This window comes from Centruroides sculpturatus, unplaced genomic scaffold (assembly GCF_000671375.1).
Source record: "Centruroides sculpturatus isolate CEXI.00-Female unplaced genomic scaffold, Cexi_2.0 scaffold19, whole genome shotgun sequence".
NCBI classification, from domain to species: Eukaryota; Metazoa; Arthropoda; class Arachnida; order Scorpiones; family Buthidae; genus Centruroides; species Centruroides sculpturatus.
Window position 1 is genome coordinate 1,333,613 of NW_019386694.1, and position 22,232 is coordinate 1,355,844.

A 22,232-nucleotide genomic window follows, 5' to 3' on the forward strand; every position below is an offset into this window, starting at 1 on the left:
AAAACTGATGCAATTACGTATATAGACACTTCGTAAAGTGATGCAATAACATCAAAAAAAATTTAAAGTATAATAAAGAATATAATAATATAACAAATTTATAATTATTTTTTAAAAGCACGATTGGCTATAAAATTAAGATAAAATTCAATAGTATTATTAATAAATGTTGTCAATGTAATACTCATTTTATAATAAGTAATAGATGTGTAGATATATTTTTAATTTATAAATAGCTTTCAAAAAATTCCAAATATAAAATTTTAAATTAAATTATTTGACAATAAACTGACAAATAATACTTGAATAGAATACAATATATTCAAACAAAATATGAATATTTGTTGCCATAGCAAAATAATGCTAAAATTTTCTTTTTTACAATTAAATAGTCAATTTTACTTTAATTAAATAAAATCTGTTTTTAAATGTTCAGGATAAAAGATTTGAATGATCAGTGGAAAATAATTATTGAAACGCGAACGAAAAAATTAAATATAAATAAAATCAATTAAATATTATGGAATCTCTAGATTATAAGAATTAGATACATTTAGATTTCCATCACGTCTTTTAAAATAAAAATTCTGACAATAAAATTAATGTAAATTTTATTTAAATTGAATTAAGTATAAATTACTATTAAACTAAATTTTTTGCAATGTTTTATTAATAAATATTGAGAGTATAAGTCAATACCATCATCATAATTTTATTTTTAAATACAATATGGTCATATAAAACAATTACATGCTTAATTATTTTATCACCAGATAGAAAAATGAAAAAATTACATTTGTTTTATATCTGGATTGCCAATATCGTTTATAAATTTCCATGTATAGTTCGTTCATAAACACGAAGAGTATCTACTCGTTTAGACCACTTGTTACAAACTTTAAACATATAAACTCTTTGAACTGCATCATGAACCATCAGTTGATGCCTACGCTACATTTTGCTTTCCTCCGCTTATCTGCAGGAAATCTGAACAATCGAACGTCGGTAGACTTACTTTTACAATTAGGTGCAACACAATAACCCATTGCTTAACGTTTTAAGTACGTATATAAGTAATAATAGTCGACTCATGCAAGAACCACGTATGGTGAGCTCTATCGACGAGTCCCAAAATGGCAGCTGCCGCATAGAATCACGGGAGCGTGTCCTGACCTTCTTATACAGACCTTGATGTACAATATCGATTATGCCGCCCCCTGTTTAACTACGATTACCTACGCTGAGCTTGCCAGAAAGGCTCTTTAGTGTTGTCTCATAAGGGTGTGAAAAAAAGAAAAGAAAAATACTTTATAAAGAAAATCTATTTATTATTACTAAGTTATTTTTGTTTACTTAAGTGTAAAACCATATAAATATTTATCTATAGAAATTGAACTTCTCTTGCCTTTTGTTTGCGAAATCTGCTAACAATTTTCATGTATCCAAGCAGTCTAAATTATGTTCAATTGAAAATATAACTAAATTACTTAATCTTTGTTGGTGCGTTGTTGATCTTAAATAGTTTTTTTATAATTTTAACTTTGAAAAGGACCCTTCACCAAATGCAACTGAAACCGGCAAAGTAATATTCTTAGTGCTATTGCTGTGTTCGGAAATGTTGAAGTTAAGTCATTAATTTAAAGATAATTTAAAGATAATCATTAAAAAGATATTGTAATAAAGTTTGAGGATCATTAGACTGGTTTTCTGGAAAATGCAACTTTAAAGTATTGATTTCATTAAATAAATCAATACCGTAAATGCCTGTTTCACTACTTGAATCGTCTTTAAGCTTCAGATTTAAATCCTAACCAAGTTAAAATATCATTAATTACACTTAGACCCATGTCAGAAGAATTATTAACAAAATAATTGCAATTTGATATGCGATAGAACTGTTCGAATGCGTACAAGTACAAATTGAGAAGGAAGCCCTGTGGGGATTCCCTAATTTCGCCAGTCCTGTCAACTTCTGTCATAGAGCATGACTATAAGTACTTCGCTTTCGGGCGCCGCCGGATAGTTCAACCTGCCAACAGACGTTTCGCATTGCATCCTAATTCTGATAAATGTCAATAGAGGCGCTATTAATGCTATAATATAGGCTAAATAAGAATATAGTAATTGCGCTCCGGTCGGATTTTTTTCTCCTTGCGAAGACATTTCTTATTCTATAAGTAGGGTGGATATTGGGACAATGACTTTGAATATTACGTGACCGATCGCTCGATTTGCCGGCCCCCTGGACGTGCCGCCCGCGTGCAGTGCAGCACGCCCGCTTACGGCGGGCCTGTTGACGTCTATTTCGTTTAATATCTCAGGATGGAGTAATAATGATAAAAAGAAATTTGGCATGATAGCTTGTGTGTAAGGGGCATTGATGCTATTAAATTTTGGTTTTGAAAGGTCGACGGATGTCACGTGTCATATCTCGTTTGGAGTCTGATGTAATGGAAATTTTATTTGTTGTTAGCATTTAGTTTATTTTTAAAATTCGTCTCTTCCCTGAAAACTATCCTTTTTGCCATTTTCTGCACATTGCTTGACTAGGACACGTTTATATAATGAAAAGTTGAAAATTTTGACTTAAATTTACATTGATCGGAAAGCCCCTTTCCCATGAGTGTCTCACACTCAAAAATTTCTGGCTACATCTCTGATAAAGCTGTTGCCATACTCTTGACAATATTTATGGCAATAGCTTTATAAGATTTCATACCCAGAAATAAATATCTGATAAATAAAATTTAATGTTAACGTAAGCATTATGCAATATCAATGTTAACTTAATACAGAATTTTTTCGCTTTTTATGCTGTCAGTGTTTTTCTACCAACGTCCCACCAATTTTCCCATTCTAAAGGTTGGCAAGTAGGTTACCAACCAAATTGTCTTAAGCATTTTTCTTTTTCTGTATATACAGATTTATATTGTAAACTATTAGTCTATAAGTATTTTATTAAATTCCGAAAACGAAACCAAAAACTTTGGAGTGATATAATAACTCATTATAATATTTTCCATTTTAAATATTGGAAAATCTGCGAGCCTGTTTGGATTTTGAGAAACGGACTAAGCAAGAGATGCTGTATGAGTAAAACTGATTAAACAATGTGAAAGTTAGTACTGTACTGAGATGTTTAATCTTCACTGATGTTAGGATGTGGAGTTTTTGTTGTTTATGTTTTCGAAAAATTTTAATGTAATTTATTTAATCAATTTTGTACTAATTATAAAATACTAGTAGTTTTTAATGGCTCAAATTAGAAATTTTCCTTAAAATTATTTGTTTTACGTCCAATATTGTAATAAATCTTAACAGCTACCTGAGAGCTTTCCAATTGAAGACTGTGGTGTGATAAGTCCTAAAAATTTTTGCAAATTACATATAGCTGTTAATATTTAATAGAAATTTTCCATTAAAACATATTAAAATCGTCGTCATTGCAATACAATAGTTATGTAAAGAAAAATTTTAAAGATTAATAGCACAGTAGACTCCCGACTAGGGTTTCTCATTTCCCGGGATCCCGAGATAAAAGTGAACTGTTTCCCGGGATCCCGGGATAGAATGAATTATTTTTAAGGTATACAAAATATCTTGAAATCAAATGATATAATTATTTTCTATTTTTAAAAGTAATTTTAAAGTTCTGTAACCTCCAAAATCATATTAATAATGCTGTGTAAGGTCTATAGGCCTATAATAAAAATTACCTTTAAATAACGTAGAAATTTTCACAAATAGAAAAAAATTAATTAAAGTTTGCTGGAAACTGCATACAACAACAACAAAAANGTGGAGCACGTTCTCGTAGAGAACGGCCACCTTGTATAGTAAAGAAGACGCTAAATCGTGTAGCGTGGCGGATAAATGAAGCTACGTGCTGTTTATAATCACACCTTTTAAAAACACGTATTACAGGATTTTAACATTGAGTTACACAATGATACCAATCCCTATTCTCCAAATGACAGATCTATTACATCCGACCATCTCGCATACGGCGACAAGTGTCTAATATTTATGTGCAATTAACCACAATATATACACTATGTTTATATAGCGGACGAGTCGGTTTTAAACTCTAGAATGTGCACGGAACCTGCGTGACACGCTACGTACCAAAAGCCACGAACCAACAGCGACGACACATATGCAGAAAAAATGCCTGTACATGTTTGTTTTTTTTCTTTCTTTTTTTTGTATTTTTTTTAAATATGCTGATATGCACTTTTGGATACTTCTACTACCCGTCTTTCGATTGGTCGATCAAAATAGTGTAAAATGTAAAGTTCTCGGGAATTAGACCAAATTTTTTTTAAAGCCGATACATTAATGATTACGTTTTTCTATACCCCGTACACAAGCGGCTTTGTTCGAATCGCTATACTTGTTCTAATGAACGACAGATACATCCGAATGATTTTCGATCTGACGAGGTCGACTGATTTCAGACACTTCCGGTTCGGCTGCCTCCTTTAACATGGATTTATACTCATCTTCCGAAAGAGGAAAAGTGCGCAAATCGTAGGGTTTGGCTATTTCGGCGCTTTCTATGGGTAGAAAAGGTGACTGATCGATAGTATCGCTAGTTTCCTCCTCTAGCAGACTGTCTTTAGTCTCTTCCTCCGGCGACATATCGCTGGAGCTAACAGTGGAGAACACATCTGGTGAGTAAGGAGTAGAGAGTAGGTTATCACATCCCGAAAATAGATCTTGGTCGCTGTTCAGAGGCTGAGGAGAGTTGGGGACTACGTCAAAGCGCAAGCTGCGAGATCGTCCTCGCCCGTAAGTTCGTACTCTGATGTAACTGGTGAACCACTTTTTCTCTTTGATTTCACATTTTTGGTGCCGAACCGAAAACGCTTCATCGGAAAGATCTTCAATCTGAGTGTTTATAAAGAAAAGCAGAAACTTATTAATTTAATATTAATGTTATAACTATAATTTATAACATAAGACTATTCATGAATTTTATGCATTATTAGACAATTTCTTAGATATTTTAACTATTTCTTATTGTTCTTATTCATTGAAATCTTATCAAGAAGTTCATCGACTTTAAAATATTACATTCGCAACAAACATTTCTATTTAAATTTTCATGAAAATTTGTAAGTCAGTGCAAATCTTATTTAAATAAGCGAAAAATTATTGTAAAATAAATAAAATAAAATAATAAATATATTTTGCATCGTTAATGTCTATCATAAAGTGTTAAGCATCACGAATTTATGTAGCCTAAATTATTTTTGTTATTTCTAATTAGAGATTTGAAATAAATAAATGTTTATAGATGTGAAATCCAATTATCAAAAAGAATTAGTAAATATTGAATCCTATTTCAGCATTTTAAAAAGTGGAATACACTAAAGAAAACAAATATAAACATGCCTAGTTTTTTATAACGATCTGTACATAACATGAAACTTTTTCACTTACGTTTTCTTTTGAATTGTTAGATGATGAGGTATTATCTTTCTTATCCTCCATGACGCGCCACCTACAGAAAAAATTATTTATTTATAAACTAAGATTAATATTAAAAAAGTGCTATAGGGCTATTTTAAACTCCTTAAAAAAATAAAATTTGTTATGCATAAGAAAGAAAATTTTAATACAAAAAGTCAGTTGTTTGAAACAAAGAAAAATAAATTTTTCTTTCAACTCTGCTAATCCCCAGCTTGTTGTCATTAAAGTTAAAAAAAAACCGCTTCACTTTGCATTTCTAACGATGTCAATGCCTATCTAATGAACTATGCACTGTGAAGCATTTGATGCATTAGAAGGCTGCGACTTAGTACAAATAGAAAAGCACCATTTATGTAAAAACATAAAATCCAACACTAGTGTTGTAACGCGATAGTTCAACAGCACACCAATCGCCATCGATCGTTATTATATAAAACTAAGGAATCAAGAAAGAGTTAATGACAAAGATCTCACGACAATTATTATAAACTGGATCAGTGTGATAGAGTTTTATATTGCTTCTGGATTTGTGTACGTGTGTACAAATGGGAAAATAAAGCACTCTATTATATTAATGACTGAATTTATTGCATTTGCAAGCAAAGAAAATTGGATTGAATTCAGTATTTTCGGAATCTCGAAGTATTTGTAAAGTATTGAGTTTCTTTATAAAAAATGTAAATTCTTTGACATGCTATTTTTAATGAACTCTAATAAAGCTATCTCGTAAAAAAACTTTTGAATATCAAAAATTATAGCCCACAATTGAGAAGTTGTACGGAAAGAGGTAACTAAGTTAAATTTTGATGTTTTCAACAGAGGTGCAGAATATTTTCAGGACCCAAAATTTCCCCGAAAATTATTGTATACAAAATAAAGCAACTTTTTTAATTCGTTCATATCATTACGGCGTAGTTTTGAAAATTCAAATTAAATCATACAAATAATTAAATAGACCTACAGTATAACTTGCTAGCGCAATACTAAACTTTTATTTTAAAAGTTTGTGTTAGTTTGTGTGCAATAATGACGCGTATTTAAATTGTTCTTTTAATTTATAAAAGAACAATTTAAATACACCTATCACTGCAGGATTGGATTTGCATATACAATTATAAACTTGATGTAATACGTTAATTAACGGAAATAAAATTGAAGTCGTTGCCAACACCAAATGTCCTGCTTTTAGCAGGAAGTGCTAATTAACAGATTTTTTGATGTTCAAAAATAAAATTATTTACCATGACGACGTCATGTATTTTTTTCTGAAAAATTAAGAAATGCATCAATTCTCTTCAAAAAATGGAGTTTTTAATTGACTTCATTATTTATTTATTTGAAAAACGCGACCATATTTTTATGAAGCTTAAATGGTAACGTCAAAATATATTTTAATTTTATAATAAATCTACGAAAAAATATGAAAATTGGGGAAAATAATGTTTATAAAATGATGATAAAACGTCTATTTAGTTATCAGACAATTCATAAAAAGTTTTTAAATGCATTTTATTAATTTGCAAACTTCCTGTAGGGAAACAGGTGAATATTTCGTTTTAATTAAAAGTGACAAAATTTCACCCATTAAAATAGTGTCGAAAGAATTCCAAATACAATAATTACTAAAATAACATCGTCATAATGTTAGACTCAATTTTTAATCATATTTTCAATTTATTAATTTAAAATATATGCTCTCCACCTCAAATTAGTAGTGGCTTACCCCTGTACATCATTAACAATAGAGTAATGCCAGCCATTTATCTAACTGCTTTCAGGAGAAAAGTTTTGAATTGAAATAACATGACTTCTGGTTTGTACCGGAAGTTCGTATATAATCAGGTCCTCCTGCCCTTAAGGCTTCCATATATGGTCTTGTCTATTGTTAAAGGAAAAGTATGATATACAGGGGCAAGTCACTACTAATTTGAGGTGAAGAGCATATATTTTAAATTAAATAAATTAAAAATATGATTAAAAATTGCAGCCCAGCATTGTGACAATGTCACAATAAATAATTACTTGTTGTAAGCAATTTCCTACAAGAAACAATAATTGCAATAATTCCAATTTCAAACAAAAACCTAATGATATGTTCTAAAGAATCACATCATTTTGATTATATATTTTACTACCAATCAAATTCTGATTGTCAAAAAGTTTTAAAGATTAATATAAAAACTTAAGTTTTCTTTAAAAGAACTGCACTATCTAATTTATTTTATATATTATATTAAATTTACAGATTAATGAAATTCCTTATAAGTTTATTCTACCCATATTTACCAAATAATTTCTTTAAAGATGTTAACTGTCTGTTAAAAGTATTTTCCAATAATTGGAAATTTACAAGTAGTGTATTTGTTAATTGTAATATATATTAGAGCATACCTTACTTTAAAACTGATTAATATACATAAAATTATCAAATTACTCAAGAAGTTTTGATATGTATTTGTAATCACATTCAATTTTAAATACATACTTGGGTGTTAATATTTCTTTATACTGAAGTTTCTCCACCCTTATGGCTGGTACTATACAACAAGGAATGACAATATTATTAATATCAAAGGCGCTCTCTCGGCGTCTACGTCCAGTGAAGTTTGGTACAACTGAAAAATTTTTATAATGTATGTAAATATTTTTGATAAAATATACCCAAAGATTAATAACCACATAATTTCTGAACACATAAATTTTAAAAAAACGTTAATTTTTTTATTGTAACATTAAAATCTAAGTACAGTAAGACCCCACTTAATGTTAATTCGATATAATGCGGTCTGCTCAAAGCCTAAAAAAGCTCAAAATTTACGCCGATTCAACTTATCGTGGCATTTCATTGATTATTCCCAAACATGAACCAATCAGCAAAAGGTGGCAATTTATTGTAGCGCTGTACTTTCCTTATAACATTATGGATGACATAGGCAATGTCGACTTTTTTTGGCAAGAATTAACTGATAAATGCATGAATGAAGTGTGGAAGAAGTTATGGCTGAAGGTATCCAAGAATTCTCAATGAGAAGAGCCTAATCAATACAGAAGGACTAGGAAATGTAGATGAACAGGATATTGAGAAGTTACTGCAGGTTTCTGGTGACAGTCTTATCTATGACAACCTTCAAGAACTGGCAGAACAAGGAATTCATGTAGAATTGGAAAACAGAGATTCTGAAAACAAAGAATCCAAAAAATTTCTCTACTGATTTCTTTAGTAAAACTTTGGTAACGATAACTGAAATAGTTGATCAAATTGTAGTAAATGATCCATGATCCATTTTGACAGGAGTGCAATAACGAAATGAGGCATTTTGGATGCAATCTTTTGCTACTGACATTTGCTTTAGGAAAGTAAAAAAGCGACAAATGAAACTAAGCAACTACATTGCAAAAAACACAAATTTCAGAAAAGCCAGGCCTTTCATCACAAAAAATGAACTGTAAATTTCTGTGTGCATATGTTTATGTGTTATTTAACATATATTATTATGCAAATTAATATAAAAATAAAAATAATATTAATTTAAAATTAAAATTTGTTTATTTTTGGTTGCGTGTTCCCCTTTTTCTATTTACTCTATGTTAAAATGACCTCATTTAACGCTGTTTCATTTAGCACTTTGTCATTTAGGAATGCATCCCTGTGTTAAGCGGGGTCTTACTGTACTTTCACTTTAATTTTAGGCTTTCTAAGCTAAAAAAAAAAACAAATATATATATTGTCAATATTGGAAATATCTGTAAAATTGCATATTATTTTCAATGTGTATCATAAAATGATTATTTCACTCAGTTATTTTATGAATATGAATATTTGGAAATACAGTCACAAACACAAACACAGTATTTGTGTTTGTGACTGTATTTCCAAATATTCATATTCATAAATTCTTAAAGAGAACAATTTTTTAAATACTTAAAATTTCAAATCAAATAATGTGAAATTTATTACATATACAACAATACAATATAATATGCATACAGAAACAACTTAAATTAATCAATAAAAATTAGTGACAAAAGAACAGATATAGTAAATAAATAAAAGTTAAATATAGAAATTTTTCTCTGCACTTCATAATAAAATACTGTATATTTTTATTTCTGTAACAGAACAGATTTTATATTTTGATGACCTGTTAAAGAAATAATTAAATAAGCTATATTTATGACTTTAACTAATAACCATTTATACTTGCCAAAATAAAATGTATTCAAAAGAATAAATATAATTGGAATATTTATATTAGTGTTCTATATTTACAAAAATAAATAATTTGTAAAAAAAAAAATCTGTATTCTGATAAAAATATTTTGAAGATATCTAGAAATATTTGAGAATAAACTGATACTGATAGTTACTGTATGTCTGATCTTTAACTCCTTTATCTTAAACTGAATCTTCTCTGTTTCAAATTATAAAAGTTTTAATAAGTTATCTAGATCCATAAATATCTGGAAAGTATTTCTTTATCAAAACTCATTTGAAATACATGGATATGTAATATTAATTTAATTTAAGAATAAACTTTTTCCTTCAGAAAAATTATTTCCAAATGGAGGCCTCTTTTGAAATCAAATAATTCATCTATTAGCTGCCAGATGCTATCTCTGCTTTTTGTGAAAAGGAACAGATGCTTCACTTACAAATACAAATGTTTATATTTCAGAAATTTTTGATATGTGATATGTATTAAATAATATATGATTATTTCCAAATCATTTACTTAACTGGTATATAAAATAAGAAATCTTGCAAGTTAACAAATAATAGTTACTGAAAGCAATTAATTCATTTAATTTTAACTATAATTTATTTTCATCTGATTTATATATTGCATTCAGAACTTCTGTAAGGATAAATTTAATATAATTAACAATAACACAATTTGAAAATTTTTAAACTTGTGTTGTAAAAATTCATCATTTAAAAGATGTAAAGAATATATTGGACCAATACATACATTTTATATTTTGTTTGAATCTTTGAAATGAGATCTGAATTTGTTTGATAATGAAAACATTGACAAAACTTGAGAAAACAATAACTATTCAATGGTTGTACTAATTATAATAAAAACTTTACATTAATTCACACAAATTTAATTTTTAAAATTACTTTAAGTTTTAATACAACTCAAAATAAATATTACAACAAACAAAACTTGTTAACACGATATTATATAGAAATGTAGAAAAGTAAATTTTTTAAGATGAATAATTTTCAATTCTGCATTGTAGAAATACAATAAAATAACTGCATAAAACTATTTATATTTTTAATATTAAAAGTAATTAATTATACCATAAACAAAAATATTTTCTAATATAAAAAATTTGAAATCCAGATTTATAAATAGTAATAAAGTATGATTATAAAAATATATAATCCATTTATATTTAATTATTTCCTTTATGCTAAATACTGATGTTATTCAAATGATAACCTTTACAGGAATTCTGAAAACAGGGAAATAATGTAAAATTAATAAGTACCATAAAGTACTATAGGTAGGTGCCATATTTATTTATTTAAGAAACAAACTTTAATAGAAAATGAAATTAGTCATTACAAAGAAAAATACCAGTTGCCATTTCAAGTATACTTTGTTTTAAAAATTAAAACTTTTATAAATAAATATTTAACTACTTTATTAATAAATGAACACAAACAGATATGTGCAAAAGAAATAATAGCCACCCTTGAATAGTAAATACAGAGAAAAATATGCAATTTAAAATAGTAGTCATGGCTATTATTCAAATATAACCAGTACTAATATTGAACAGAACTATTTATTATATTCATTTGAAATTTTAAAAAATTTAAATTTTAATCATTACATACCATCTTGAGTAAAAGAGTAAAGATTTGGTGAACATGGTCTTGAATTATTTGGAGAAGAGTTTAAACTCTGATTTTGATCTTTTTGTTTTTNTTGTAAGATCATATTATTTTTTTAAATTAAACGTTGACTAATGACTTCATATTAATATTTTTGCTCTTTTTAAAGGCTAAAACAATGTAAACAGATCGTTATACGAGACATGGTAACATGCCAAATTTATTAAAAATTATCTCTGAATTGTTCTATTAAAAACTTTAGCATTAAAATTTATAGAATTTCATATATATAAAATATGGAAATGTAATGTAAAAAATTCTAGAATGATGAAAAAAATTATTGCGTGAAAGTTCACCAAGTGATGATAATAGTTGCAGCAATTGCAATTTTTCTGTCGTTTTGTTTGGCATATTAAAGGGCTTTCCACATTATACTACATGAATCGCGAGTATCAAGAACTTTTATCTGTAGTTAGAAAAAGTTGCTGTGTTTTAATGTTTGTTTAACTTAAGAGAAACAGAAAATAAAAAGTTTTCATACTATAATCTTTCTTTTAATAAAGTTGGCATTGTCAAACTTTGCGCTTTTTTAAACCAACAAGGAAATTGTTCCAAATGTAAAAATATCATTTTAAAAACATTCTAACAAACAACAAAAAACTTAAAAAGTATTATTACAAATGAACAAAACATCGTACAAAAAAATCTCTTGTTTTTGTAAACGAAATACTGTAATACTTTTTCGATAATTTAAGAACATTCCAAATGGATTTTTTTTTCCTTTCAAACTTTTCTTTCTGCTTTAACATTAAAACAAACTTCTTTTGGACAATTACCAGAAATTCTTTAATTACACTGTATGGAAATTTTACAAGCATGGATAGGATGTACCAAGATTTGTCGTTTACGGAACATTACGGTAAATACGTCGGCCGCTGTTTGGAACTACAGACTAGAAACTGCGAAGGTTAGAGGAACGAGTCGACGACCAATTAACTCTTAAGGGATCGGCCATTTTTTTTAAAATACAAACACAGATATATTTAAGTGGAGCACGTTCTCGTAGAGAACGGCCACCTTGTATAGTAAAGAAGACGCTAAATCGTGTAGCGTGGCGGATAAATGAAGCTACGTGCTGTTTATAATCACACCTTTTAAAAACACGTATTACAGGATTTTAACATTGAGTTACACAATGATACCAATCCCTATTCTCCAAATGACAGATCTATTACATCCGACCATCTCGCATACGGCGACAAGTGTCTAATATTTATGTGCAATTAACCACAATATATACACTATGTTTATATAGCGGACGAGTCGGTTTTAAACTCTAGAATGTGCACGGAACCTGCGTGACACGCTACGTACCAAAAGCCACGAACCAACAGCGACGACACATATGCAGAAAAAATGCCTGTACATGTTTGTTTTTTTTCTTTCTTTTTTTTGTATTTTTTTTAAATATGCTGATATGCACTTTTGGATACTTCTACTACCCGTCTTTCGATTGGTCGATCAAAATAGTGTAAAATGTAAAGTTCTCGGGAATTAGACCAAATTTTTTTTAAAGCCGATACATTAATGATTACGTTTTTCTATACCCCGTACACAAGCGGCTTTGTTCGAATCGCTATACTTGTTCTAATGAACGACAGATACATCCGAATGATTTTCGATCTGACGAGGTCGACTGATTTCAGACACTTCCGGTTCGGCTGCCTCCTTTAACATGGATTTATACTCATCTTCCGAAAGAGGAAAAGTGCGCAAATCGTAGGGTTTGGCTATTTCGGCGCTTTCTATGGGTAGAAAAGGTGACTGATCGATAGTATCGCTAGTTTCCTCCTCTAGCAGACTGTCTTTAGTCTCTTCCTCCGGCGACATATCGCTGGAGCTAACAGTGGAGAACACATCTGGTGAGTAAGGAGTAGAGAGTAGGTTATCACATCCCGAAAATAGATCTTGGTCGCTGTTCAGAGGCTGAGGAGAGTTGGGGACTACGTCAAAGCGCAAGCTGCGAGATCGTCCTCGCCCGTAAGTTCGTACTCTGATGTAACTGGTGAACCACTTTTTCTCTTTGATTTCACATTTTTGGTGCCGAACCGAAAACGCTTCATCGGAAAGATCTTCAATCAAGTAAACATGTATGGTGCATAATGACTGTACAGGAAATGCTTTATCTTCAATCTCTGTTATCCAGCCTTCTACCATATTAAGCCGAATAATCGCGAGTCTACTGTATTATGTAAATTTCAATAATTTTACTTTAAATAAATATACTTTTCAATCTCAGTTTTCTGTTTTCTGGAATAATCGTTTGTTCTATGTTCTCTGTTATTATTTAAATAAGTTGTTGATTATTCCTCTAATTCAACATTAATAACAAGTTTAATATATATTTAATTATTATTACTTCATTATCCAGATATCGGATACACACCCATAATTGGAAAGGGAATAATATAAAGGTAATTTATTTAATCAATTTTGTACTAATTATAAAATACTAGTAGTTTTTAATGGCTCAAATTAGAAATTTTCCTTAAAATTATTTGTTTTACGTCCAATATTGTAATAAATCTTAACAGCTACCTGAGAGCTTTCCAATTGAAGACTGTGGTGTGATANCGATTCAACTTATCGTGGCATTTCATTGATTATTCCCAAACATGAACCAATCAGCAAAAGGTGGCAATTTATTGTAGCGCTGTACTTTCCTTATAAAGTGTTAAGCATCACGAATTTATGTAGCCTAAATTATTTTTGTTATTTCTAATTAGAGATTTGAAATAAATAAATGTTTATAGATGTGAAATCCAATTATCAAAAAGAATTAGTAAATATTGAATCCTATTTCAGCATTTTAAAAAGTGGAATACACTAAAGAAAACAAATATAAACATGCCTAGTTTTTTATAACGATCTGTACATAACATGAAACTTTTTCACTTACGTTTTCTTTTGAATTGTTAGATGATGAGGTATTATCTTTCTTATCCTCCATGACGCGCCACCTACAGAAAAAATTATTTATTTATAAACTAAGATTAATATTAAAAAAGTGCTATAGGGCTATTTTAAACTCCTTAAAAAAATAAAATTTGTTATGCATAAGAAAGAAAATTTTAATACAAAAAGTCAGTTGTTTGAAACAAAGAAAAATAAATTTTTCTTTCAACTCTGCTAATCCCCAGCTTGTTGTCATTAAAGTTAAAAAAAAACCGCTTCACTTTGCATTTCTAACGATGTCAATGCCTATCTAATGAACTATGCACTGTGAAGCATTTGATGCATTAGAAGGCTGCGACTTAGTACAAATAGAAAAGCACCATTTATGTAAAAACATAAAATCCAACACTAGTGTTGTAACGCGATAGTTCAACAGCACACCAATCGCCATCGATCGTTATTATATAAAACTAAGGAATCAAGAAAGAGTTAATGACAAAGATCTCACGACAATTATTATAAACTGGATCAGTGTGATAGAGTTTTATATTGCTTCTGGATTTGTGTACGTGTGTACAAATGGGAAAATAAAGCACTCTATTATATTAATGACTGAATTTATTGCATTTGCAAGCAAAGAAAATTGGATTGAATTCAGTATTTTCGGAATCTCGAAGTATTTGTAAAGTATTGAGTTTCTTTATAAAAAATGTAAATTCTTTGACATGCTATTTTTAATGAACTCTAATAAAGCTATCTCGTAAAAAAACTTTTGAATATCAAAAATTATAGCCCACAATTGAGAAGTTGTACGGAAAGAGGTAACTAAGTTAAATTTTGATGTTTTCAACAGAGGTGCAGAATATTTTCAGGACCCAAAATTTCCCCGAAAATTATTGTATACAAAATAAAGCAACTTTTTTAATTCGTTCATATCATTACGGCGTAGTTTTGAAAATTCAAATTAAATCATACAAATAATTAAATAGACCTACAGTATAACTTGCTAGCGCAATACTAAACTTTTATTTTAAAAGTTTGTGTTAGTTTGTGTGCAATAATGACGCGTATTTAAATTGTTCTTTTAATTTATAAAAGAACAATTTAAATACACCTATCACTGCAGGATTGGATTAGCATATACAATTATAAACTTGATGTAATACGTTAATTAACGGAAATAAAATTGAAGTCGTTGCCAACACCAAATGTCCTGCTTTTAGCAGGAAGTGCTAATTAACAGATTTTTTGATGTTCAAAAATAAAATTATTTACCATGACGACGTCATGTATTTTTTTCTGAAAAATTAAGAAATGCATCAATTCTCTTCAAAAAATGGAGTTTTTAATTGACTTCATTATTTATTTATTTGAAAAACGCGACCATATTTTTATGAAGCTTAAATGGTAACGTCAAAATATATTTTAATTTTATAATAAATCTACGAAAAAATATGAAAATTGGGGAAAATAATGTTTATAAAATGATGATAAAACGTCTATTTAGTTATCAGACAATTCATAAAAAGTTTTTAAATGCATTTTATTAATTTGCAAACTTCCTGTAGGGAAACAGGTGAATATTTCGTTTTAATTAAAAGTGACAAAATTTCACCCATTAAAATAGTGTCGAAAGAATTCCAAATACAATAATTACTAAAATAACATCGTCATAATGCTAGACTCAATTTTTAATCATATTTTCAATTTATTAATTTAAAATATATGCTCTCCACCTCAAATTAGTAGTGGCTTACCCCTGTACATCATTAACAATAGAGTAATGCCAGCCATTTATCTAACTGCTTTCAGGAGAAAAGTTTTGAATTGAAATAACATGACTTCTGGTTTGTACCGGAAGTTCGTATATAATCAGGTCCTCCTGCCCTTAAGGCTTCCATATATGGTCTTGTCTATTGTTAAAGGAAAAGTATGATATACAGGGGCAAGTCACTACTAATTTGAGGTGAAGAGCATATATTTTAAATTAAATAAATTAAAAATATGATTAAAAATTGCAGCCCAGCATTGTGACAATGTCACAATAAATAATTACTTGTTGTAAGCAATTTCCTACAAGAAACAATAATTGCAATAATTCCAATTTCAAACAAAAACCTAATGATATGTTCTAAAGAATCTCATCATTTTGATTATATATTTTACTACCAATCAAATTCTGATTGTCAAAAAGTTTTAAAGATTAATATAAAAACTTAAGTTTTCTTTAAAAGAACTGCACTATCTAATTTATTTTATATATTATATTAAATTTACAGATTAATGAAATTCCTTATAAGTTTATTCTACCCATATTTACCAAATAATTTCTTTAAAGATGTTAACTGTCTGTTAAAAGTATTTTCCAATAATTGGAAATTTACAAGTAGTGTATTTGTTAATTGTAATATATATTAGAGCATACCTTACTTTAAAACTGATTAATATACATAAAATTATCAAATTACTCAAGAAGTTTTGATATGTATTTGTAATCACATTCAATTTTAAATACATACTTGGGTGTTAATATTTCTTTATACTGAAGTTTCTCCACCCTTATGGCTGGTACTATACAACAAGGAATGACAATATTATTAATATCAAAGGCGCTCTCTCGGCGTCTACGTCCAGTGAAGTTTGGTACAACTGAAAAATTTTTATAATGTATGTAAATATTTTTGATAAAATATACCCAAAGATTAATAACCACATAATTTCTGAACACATAAATTTTAAAAAAACGTTAATTTTTTTATTGTAACATTAAAATCTAAGTACAGTAAGACCCCACTTAATGTTAATTCGATATAATGCGGTCTGCTCAAAGCCTAAAAAAGCTCAAAATTTACGCCGATTCAACTTATCGTGGCATTTCATTGATTATTCCCAAACATGAACCAATCAGCAAAAGGTGGCAATTTATTGTAGCGCTGTACTTTCCTTATAACATTATGGATGACATAGGCAATGTCGACTTTTTTTGGCAAGAATTAACTGATAAATGCATGAATGAAGTGTGGAAGAAGTTATGGCTGAAGGTATCCAAGAATTCTCAATGAGAAGAGCCTAATCAATACAGAAGGACTAGGAAATGTAGATGAACAGGATATTGAGAAGTTACTGCAGGTTTCTGGTGACAGTCTTATCTATGACAACCTTCAAGAACTGGCAGAACAAGGAATTCATGTAGAATTGGAAAACAGAGATTCTGAAAACAAAGAATCCAAAAAATTTCTCTACTGATTTCTTTAGTAAAACTTTGGTAACGATAACTGAAATAGTTGATCAAATTGTAGTAAATGATCCATGATCCATTTTGACAGGAGTGCAATAACGAAATGAGGCATTTTGGATGCAATCTTTTGCTACTGACATTTGCTTTAGGAAAGTAAAAAAGCGACAAATGAAACTAAGCAACTACATTGCAAAAAACACAAATTTCAGAAAAGCCAGGCCTTTCATCACAAAAAATGAACTGTAAATTTCTGTGTGCATATGTTTATGTGTTATTTAACATATATTATTATGCAAATTAATATAAAAATAAAAATAATATTAATTTAAAATTAAAATTTGTTTATTTTTGGTTGCGTGTTCCCCTTTTTCTATTTACTCTATGTTAAAATGACCTCATTTAACGCTGTTTCATTTAGCACTTTGTCATTTAGGAATGCATCCCTGTGTTAAGCGGGGTCTTACTGTACTTTCACTTTAATTTTAGGCTTTCTAAGCTAAAAAAAAAAACAAATATATATATTGTCAATATTGGAAATATCTGTAAAATTGCATATTATTTTCAATGTGTATCATAAAATGATTATTTCACTCAGTTATTTTATGAATATGAATATTTGGAAATACAGTCACAAACACAAACACAGTATTTGTGTTTGTGACTGTATTTCCAAATATTCATATTCATAAATTCTTAAAGAGAACAATTTTTTAAATACTTAAAATTTCAAATCAAATAATGTGAAATTTATTACATATACAACAATACAATATAATATGCATACAGAAACAACTTAAATTAATCAATAAAAATTAGTGACAAAAGAACAGATATAGTAAATAAATAAAAGTTAAATATAGAAATTTTTCTCTGCACTTCATAATAAAATACTGTATATTTTTATTTCTGTAACAGAACAGATTTTATATTTTGATGACCTGTTAAAGAAATAATTAAATAAGCTATATTTATGACTTTAACTAATAACCATTTATACTTGCCAAAATAAAATGTATTCAAAAGAATAAATATAATTGGAATATTTATATTAGTGTTCTATATTTACAAAAATAAATAATTTGTAAAAAAAAAAATCTGTATTCTGATAAAAATATTTTGAAGATATCTAGAAATATTTGAGAATAAACTGATACTGATAGTTACTGTATGTCTGATCTTTAACTCCTTTATCTTAAACTGAATCTTCTCTGTTTCAAATTATAAAAGTTTTAATAAGTTATCTAGATCCATAAATATCTGGAAAGTATTTCTTTATCAAAACTCATTTGAAATACATGGATATGTAATATTAATTTAATTTAAGAATAAACTTTTTCCTTCAGAAAAATTATTTCCAAATGGAGGCCTCTTTTGAAATCAAATAATTCATCTATTAGCTGCCAGATGCTATCTCTGCTTTTTGTGAAAAGGAACAGATGCTTCACTTACAAATACAAATGTTTATATTTCAGAAATTTTTGATATGTGATATGTATTAAATAATATATGATTATTTCCAAATCATTTACTTAACTGGTATATAAAATAAGAAATCTTGCAAGTTAACAAATAATAGTTACTGAAAGCAATTAATTCATTTAATTTTAACTATAATTTATTTTCATCTGATTTATATATTGCATTCAGAACTTCTGTAAGGATAAATTTAATATAATTAACAATAACACAATTTGAAAATTTTTAAACTTGTGTTGTAAAAATTCATCATTTAAAAGATGTAAAGAATATATTGGACCAATACATACATTTTATATTTTGTTTGAATCTTTGAAATGAGATCTGAATTTGTTTGATAATGAAAACATTGACAAAACTTGAGAAAACAATAACTATTCAATGGTTGTACTAATTATAATAAAAACTTTACATTAATTCACACAAATTTAATTTTTAAAATTACTTTAAGTTTTAATACAACTCAAAATAAATATTACAACAAACAAAACTTGTTAACACGATATTATATAGAAATGTAGAAAAGTAAATTTTTTAAGATGAATAATTTTCAATTCTGCATTGTAGAAATACAATAAAATAACTGCATAAAACTATTTATATTTTTAATATTAAAAGTAATTAATTATACCATAAACAAAAATATTTTCTAATATAAAAAATTTGAAATCCAGATTTATAAATAGTAATAAAGTATGATTATAAAAATATATAATCCATTTATATTTAATTATTTCCTTTATGCTAAATACTGATGTTATTCAAATGATAACCTTTACAGGAATTCTGAAAACAGGGAAATAATGTAAAATTAATAAGTACCATAAAGTACTATAGGTAGGTGCCATATTTATTTATTTAAGAAACAAACTTTAATAGAAAATGAAATTAGTCATTACAAAGAAAAATACCAGTTGCCATTTCAAGTATACTTTGTTTTAAAAATTAAAACTTTTATAAATAAATATTTAACTACTTTATTAATAAATGAACACAAACAGATATGTGCAAAAGAAATAATAGCCACCCTTGAATAGTAAATACAGAGAAAAATATGCAATTTAAAATAGTAGTCATGGCTATTATTCAAATATAACCAGTACTAATATTGAACAGAACTATTTATTATATTCATTTGAAATTTTAAAAAATTTAAATTTTAATCATTACATACCATCTTGAGTAAAAGAGTAAAGATTTGGTGAACATGGTCTTGAATTATTTGGAGAAGAGTTTAAACTCTGATTTTGATCTTTTTGTTTTTTAGCTGAACCTTAAAATTTTAAAACAAAAATTAAAATTCTGCACAAATCAAATTTAATAAATGTATACAATAGACTCAAATACATAACAAAAACATACACCGAATAAATGGGATTTATATAAATTGTCACATTAATAACAACAAAAACAAAAAATACAGTCTCAAACTAGTATTTATGATTATTAGTCTGTTCTATATCTGTAAAAATATAAAAATTTGAAAAATATTTTCTGATACTTGCTACTCAGAAAATTCACCAGTTTATTTTAGTATACATTCTAATCATCAAAAGTTCTTAAAGCAAAGCAAAGCCTTTTTAATTTTTGTTGTTGTCTTTTCTATGTAATTATTAATATAAAGTTGATGTAGCCTCCAAGGAAATGTCAAAGCTACCATTTGAATAAGCAGAATTCTTGATTAAAATTTTTAAACATTGATGCTAAATTATTTACATTATTTTAAAATCACTTTAGATATAAGTACAATCAGAATATTACATTCTAGTAATGAACATGTAGCTACATGTACTTTTAAAAAGTATGAAAAATAGTATTTGCATTTTTACTTAAAAAAAATAAAGTTTTACTTTAGTATACAGTGGTACCTCAGGATACAAAATTAATCCGTTCCAAAACTGAGATCATATCATGAAAATGTCGTAAGGTGAATCATTTTTCCCCATACTATCACATGTAAAACTAAATAATTCGTTCCAACACGAAAAACACACTCAAATTAAAGCTAAGTAGTGCATTGAAAAAAAATAATTATAGTAAGGAAAACACCAAAAAATGCGTTTTGTATTTGTAAATGTATAAATAACCATAATAGTATAATAATTGATTAAAAAAATGTAGTTTTATTTGCACTTTAACTTTTAACTTTGAGGATAGACTACAGTGGAGGTGTAAACTGGTGGCGGAAGAGAGGGAGAAGGGATGACTACAAAAACTTAACTTACATAATATAATGTAACAATAACTTAAAAATAACTTAGAAAAGATAAAAAGAATTAGTGTTATTTTATATAGATTTTTTAAATTTTTATTCACTGCTTTTTGCTTTCTTTCCTTCACTTCCACCAGCACTTTCACTGGATAGAGGTCGCTTGGTAAAATATCTATCTAAAGAGGTTTGGCTTTGCCTACTTTTTAAAATTTTTCTAAAATAACTTAGGCAAATGTCATTACTCCCAGTAGCAATATGGCTAGTGTGAATCTTTTTGGGATGTTTCTTTTCAATAAAATCAGCCACTTTCTGATAATACCTCAGATTTCCTTTATTGAGCGAGATCCTTCCACGACGAAGCAAACCGAGCAAAATGAAGCGAACTAATGTAACATTGTATGGTGAGTTTTTGTTTGTATCGTGAAGTAAAAATATGTTCGAATTTCATGTCGTATCCTGAAAATTTCGTATGCTGGGGCATTCATATCCTGAGGTACCACTGTATATTGTTATTTTCTGATATATCTAGGATTTTATAAAACTCAATTCTTATTCTTATATTTGTCTTTTCATGTTGGCATATTTTAGTAAATTAAAATGTATTTAAAATGGAGATGGGTAAATATTGCTTTTCTGAAATTTGAATACTAACTAGTTCTTGGCTATTCAAATACTCAGAATACTTAGTGAACTTAATTACCTTATATAACTTTAGGTCAGCAATTTATTTATATTGCACATTTATTATTAATTTGTAATTTATTTTAAGGTATTAATAAATTAATAAAGAAAAACAAAAAATAAAGATTTCCTAAATTTTAAGAAATGAAACTTCAAACTTTTAACTTAGACTTATAAATTATTGCTTTTCTAGGTACTCTTATCTCAATCACAATAGATTAATTAATCAGATAATTGTTTTCATTCTCACTCACTGCAGATTTCTATCTAAGAAAACAAGAATTTGAGAACATTCAAGATCTAGCCTACTGCTTTTCTCACAAATTAGCACCTCTTCAGCACCT

General features: G+C 27.9%; 2 protein-coding genes across 2 annotated transcripts; both read right to left on the reverse strand.

The window, feature by feature from the left end:
• Positions 1–4,347: 4,347 nt before the first annotated feature.
• LOC111615598 (KAT8 regulatory NSL complex subunit 1-like) lies at positions 4,348–11,432 on the reverse strand. Its single transcript, XM_023357004.1, has 4 exons — positions 11,330–11,432; positions 7,961–8,090; positions 5,446–5,506; positions 4,348–4,890 (listed from the first exon to the last, which is right to left on the reverse strand). Exons 1-4 carry the CDS (start codon positions 11,430–11,432, stop codon positions 4,399–4,401), a joined length of 786 nt encoding a protein of 261 aa, XP_023212772.1. The 3' UTR covers positions 4,348–4,398.
• Positions 11,433–12,153: 721 nt separating this feature from the next.
• On the reverse strand, positions 12,154–20,289 carry LOC111615586 (KAT8 regulatory NSL complex subunit 1-like). Its single transcript, XM_023356989.1, has 4 exons — positions 20,170–20,289; positions 16,801–16,930; positions 14,286–14,346; positions 12,154–13,465 (listed from the first exon to the last, which is right to left on the reverse strand). Exons 3-4 carry the CDS (start codon positions 14,334–14,336, stop codon positions 12,974–12,976), a joined length of 543 nt encoding a protein of 180 aa, XP_023212757.1. The 5' UTR covers positions 14,337–14,346; positions 16,801–16,930; positions 20,170–20,289; the 3' UTR covers positions 12,154–12,973.
• Between the last annotated feature and the right edge of the window lie 1,943 nt (positions 20,290–22,232).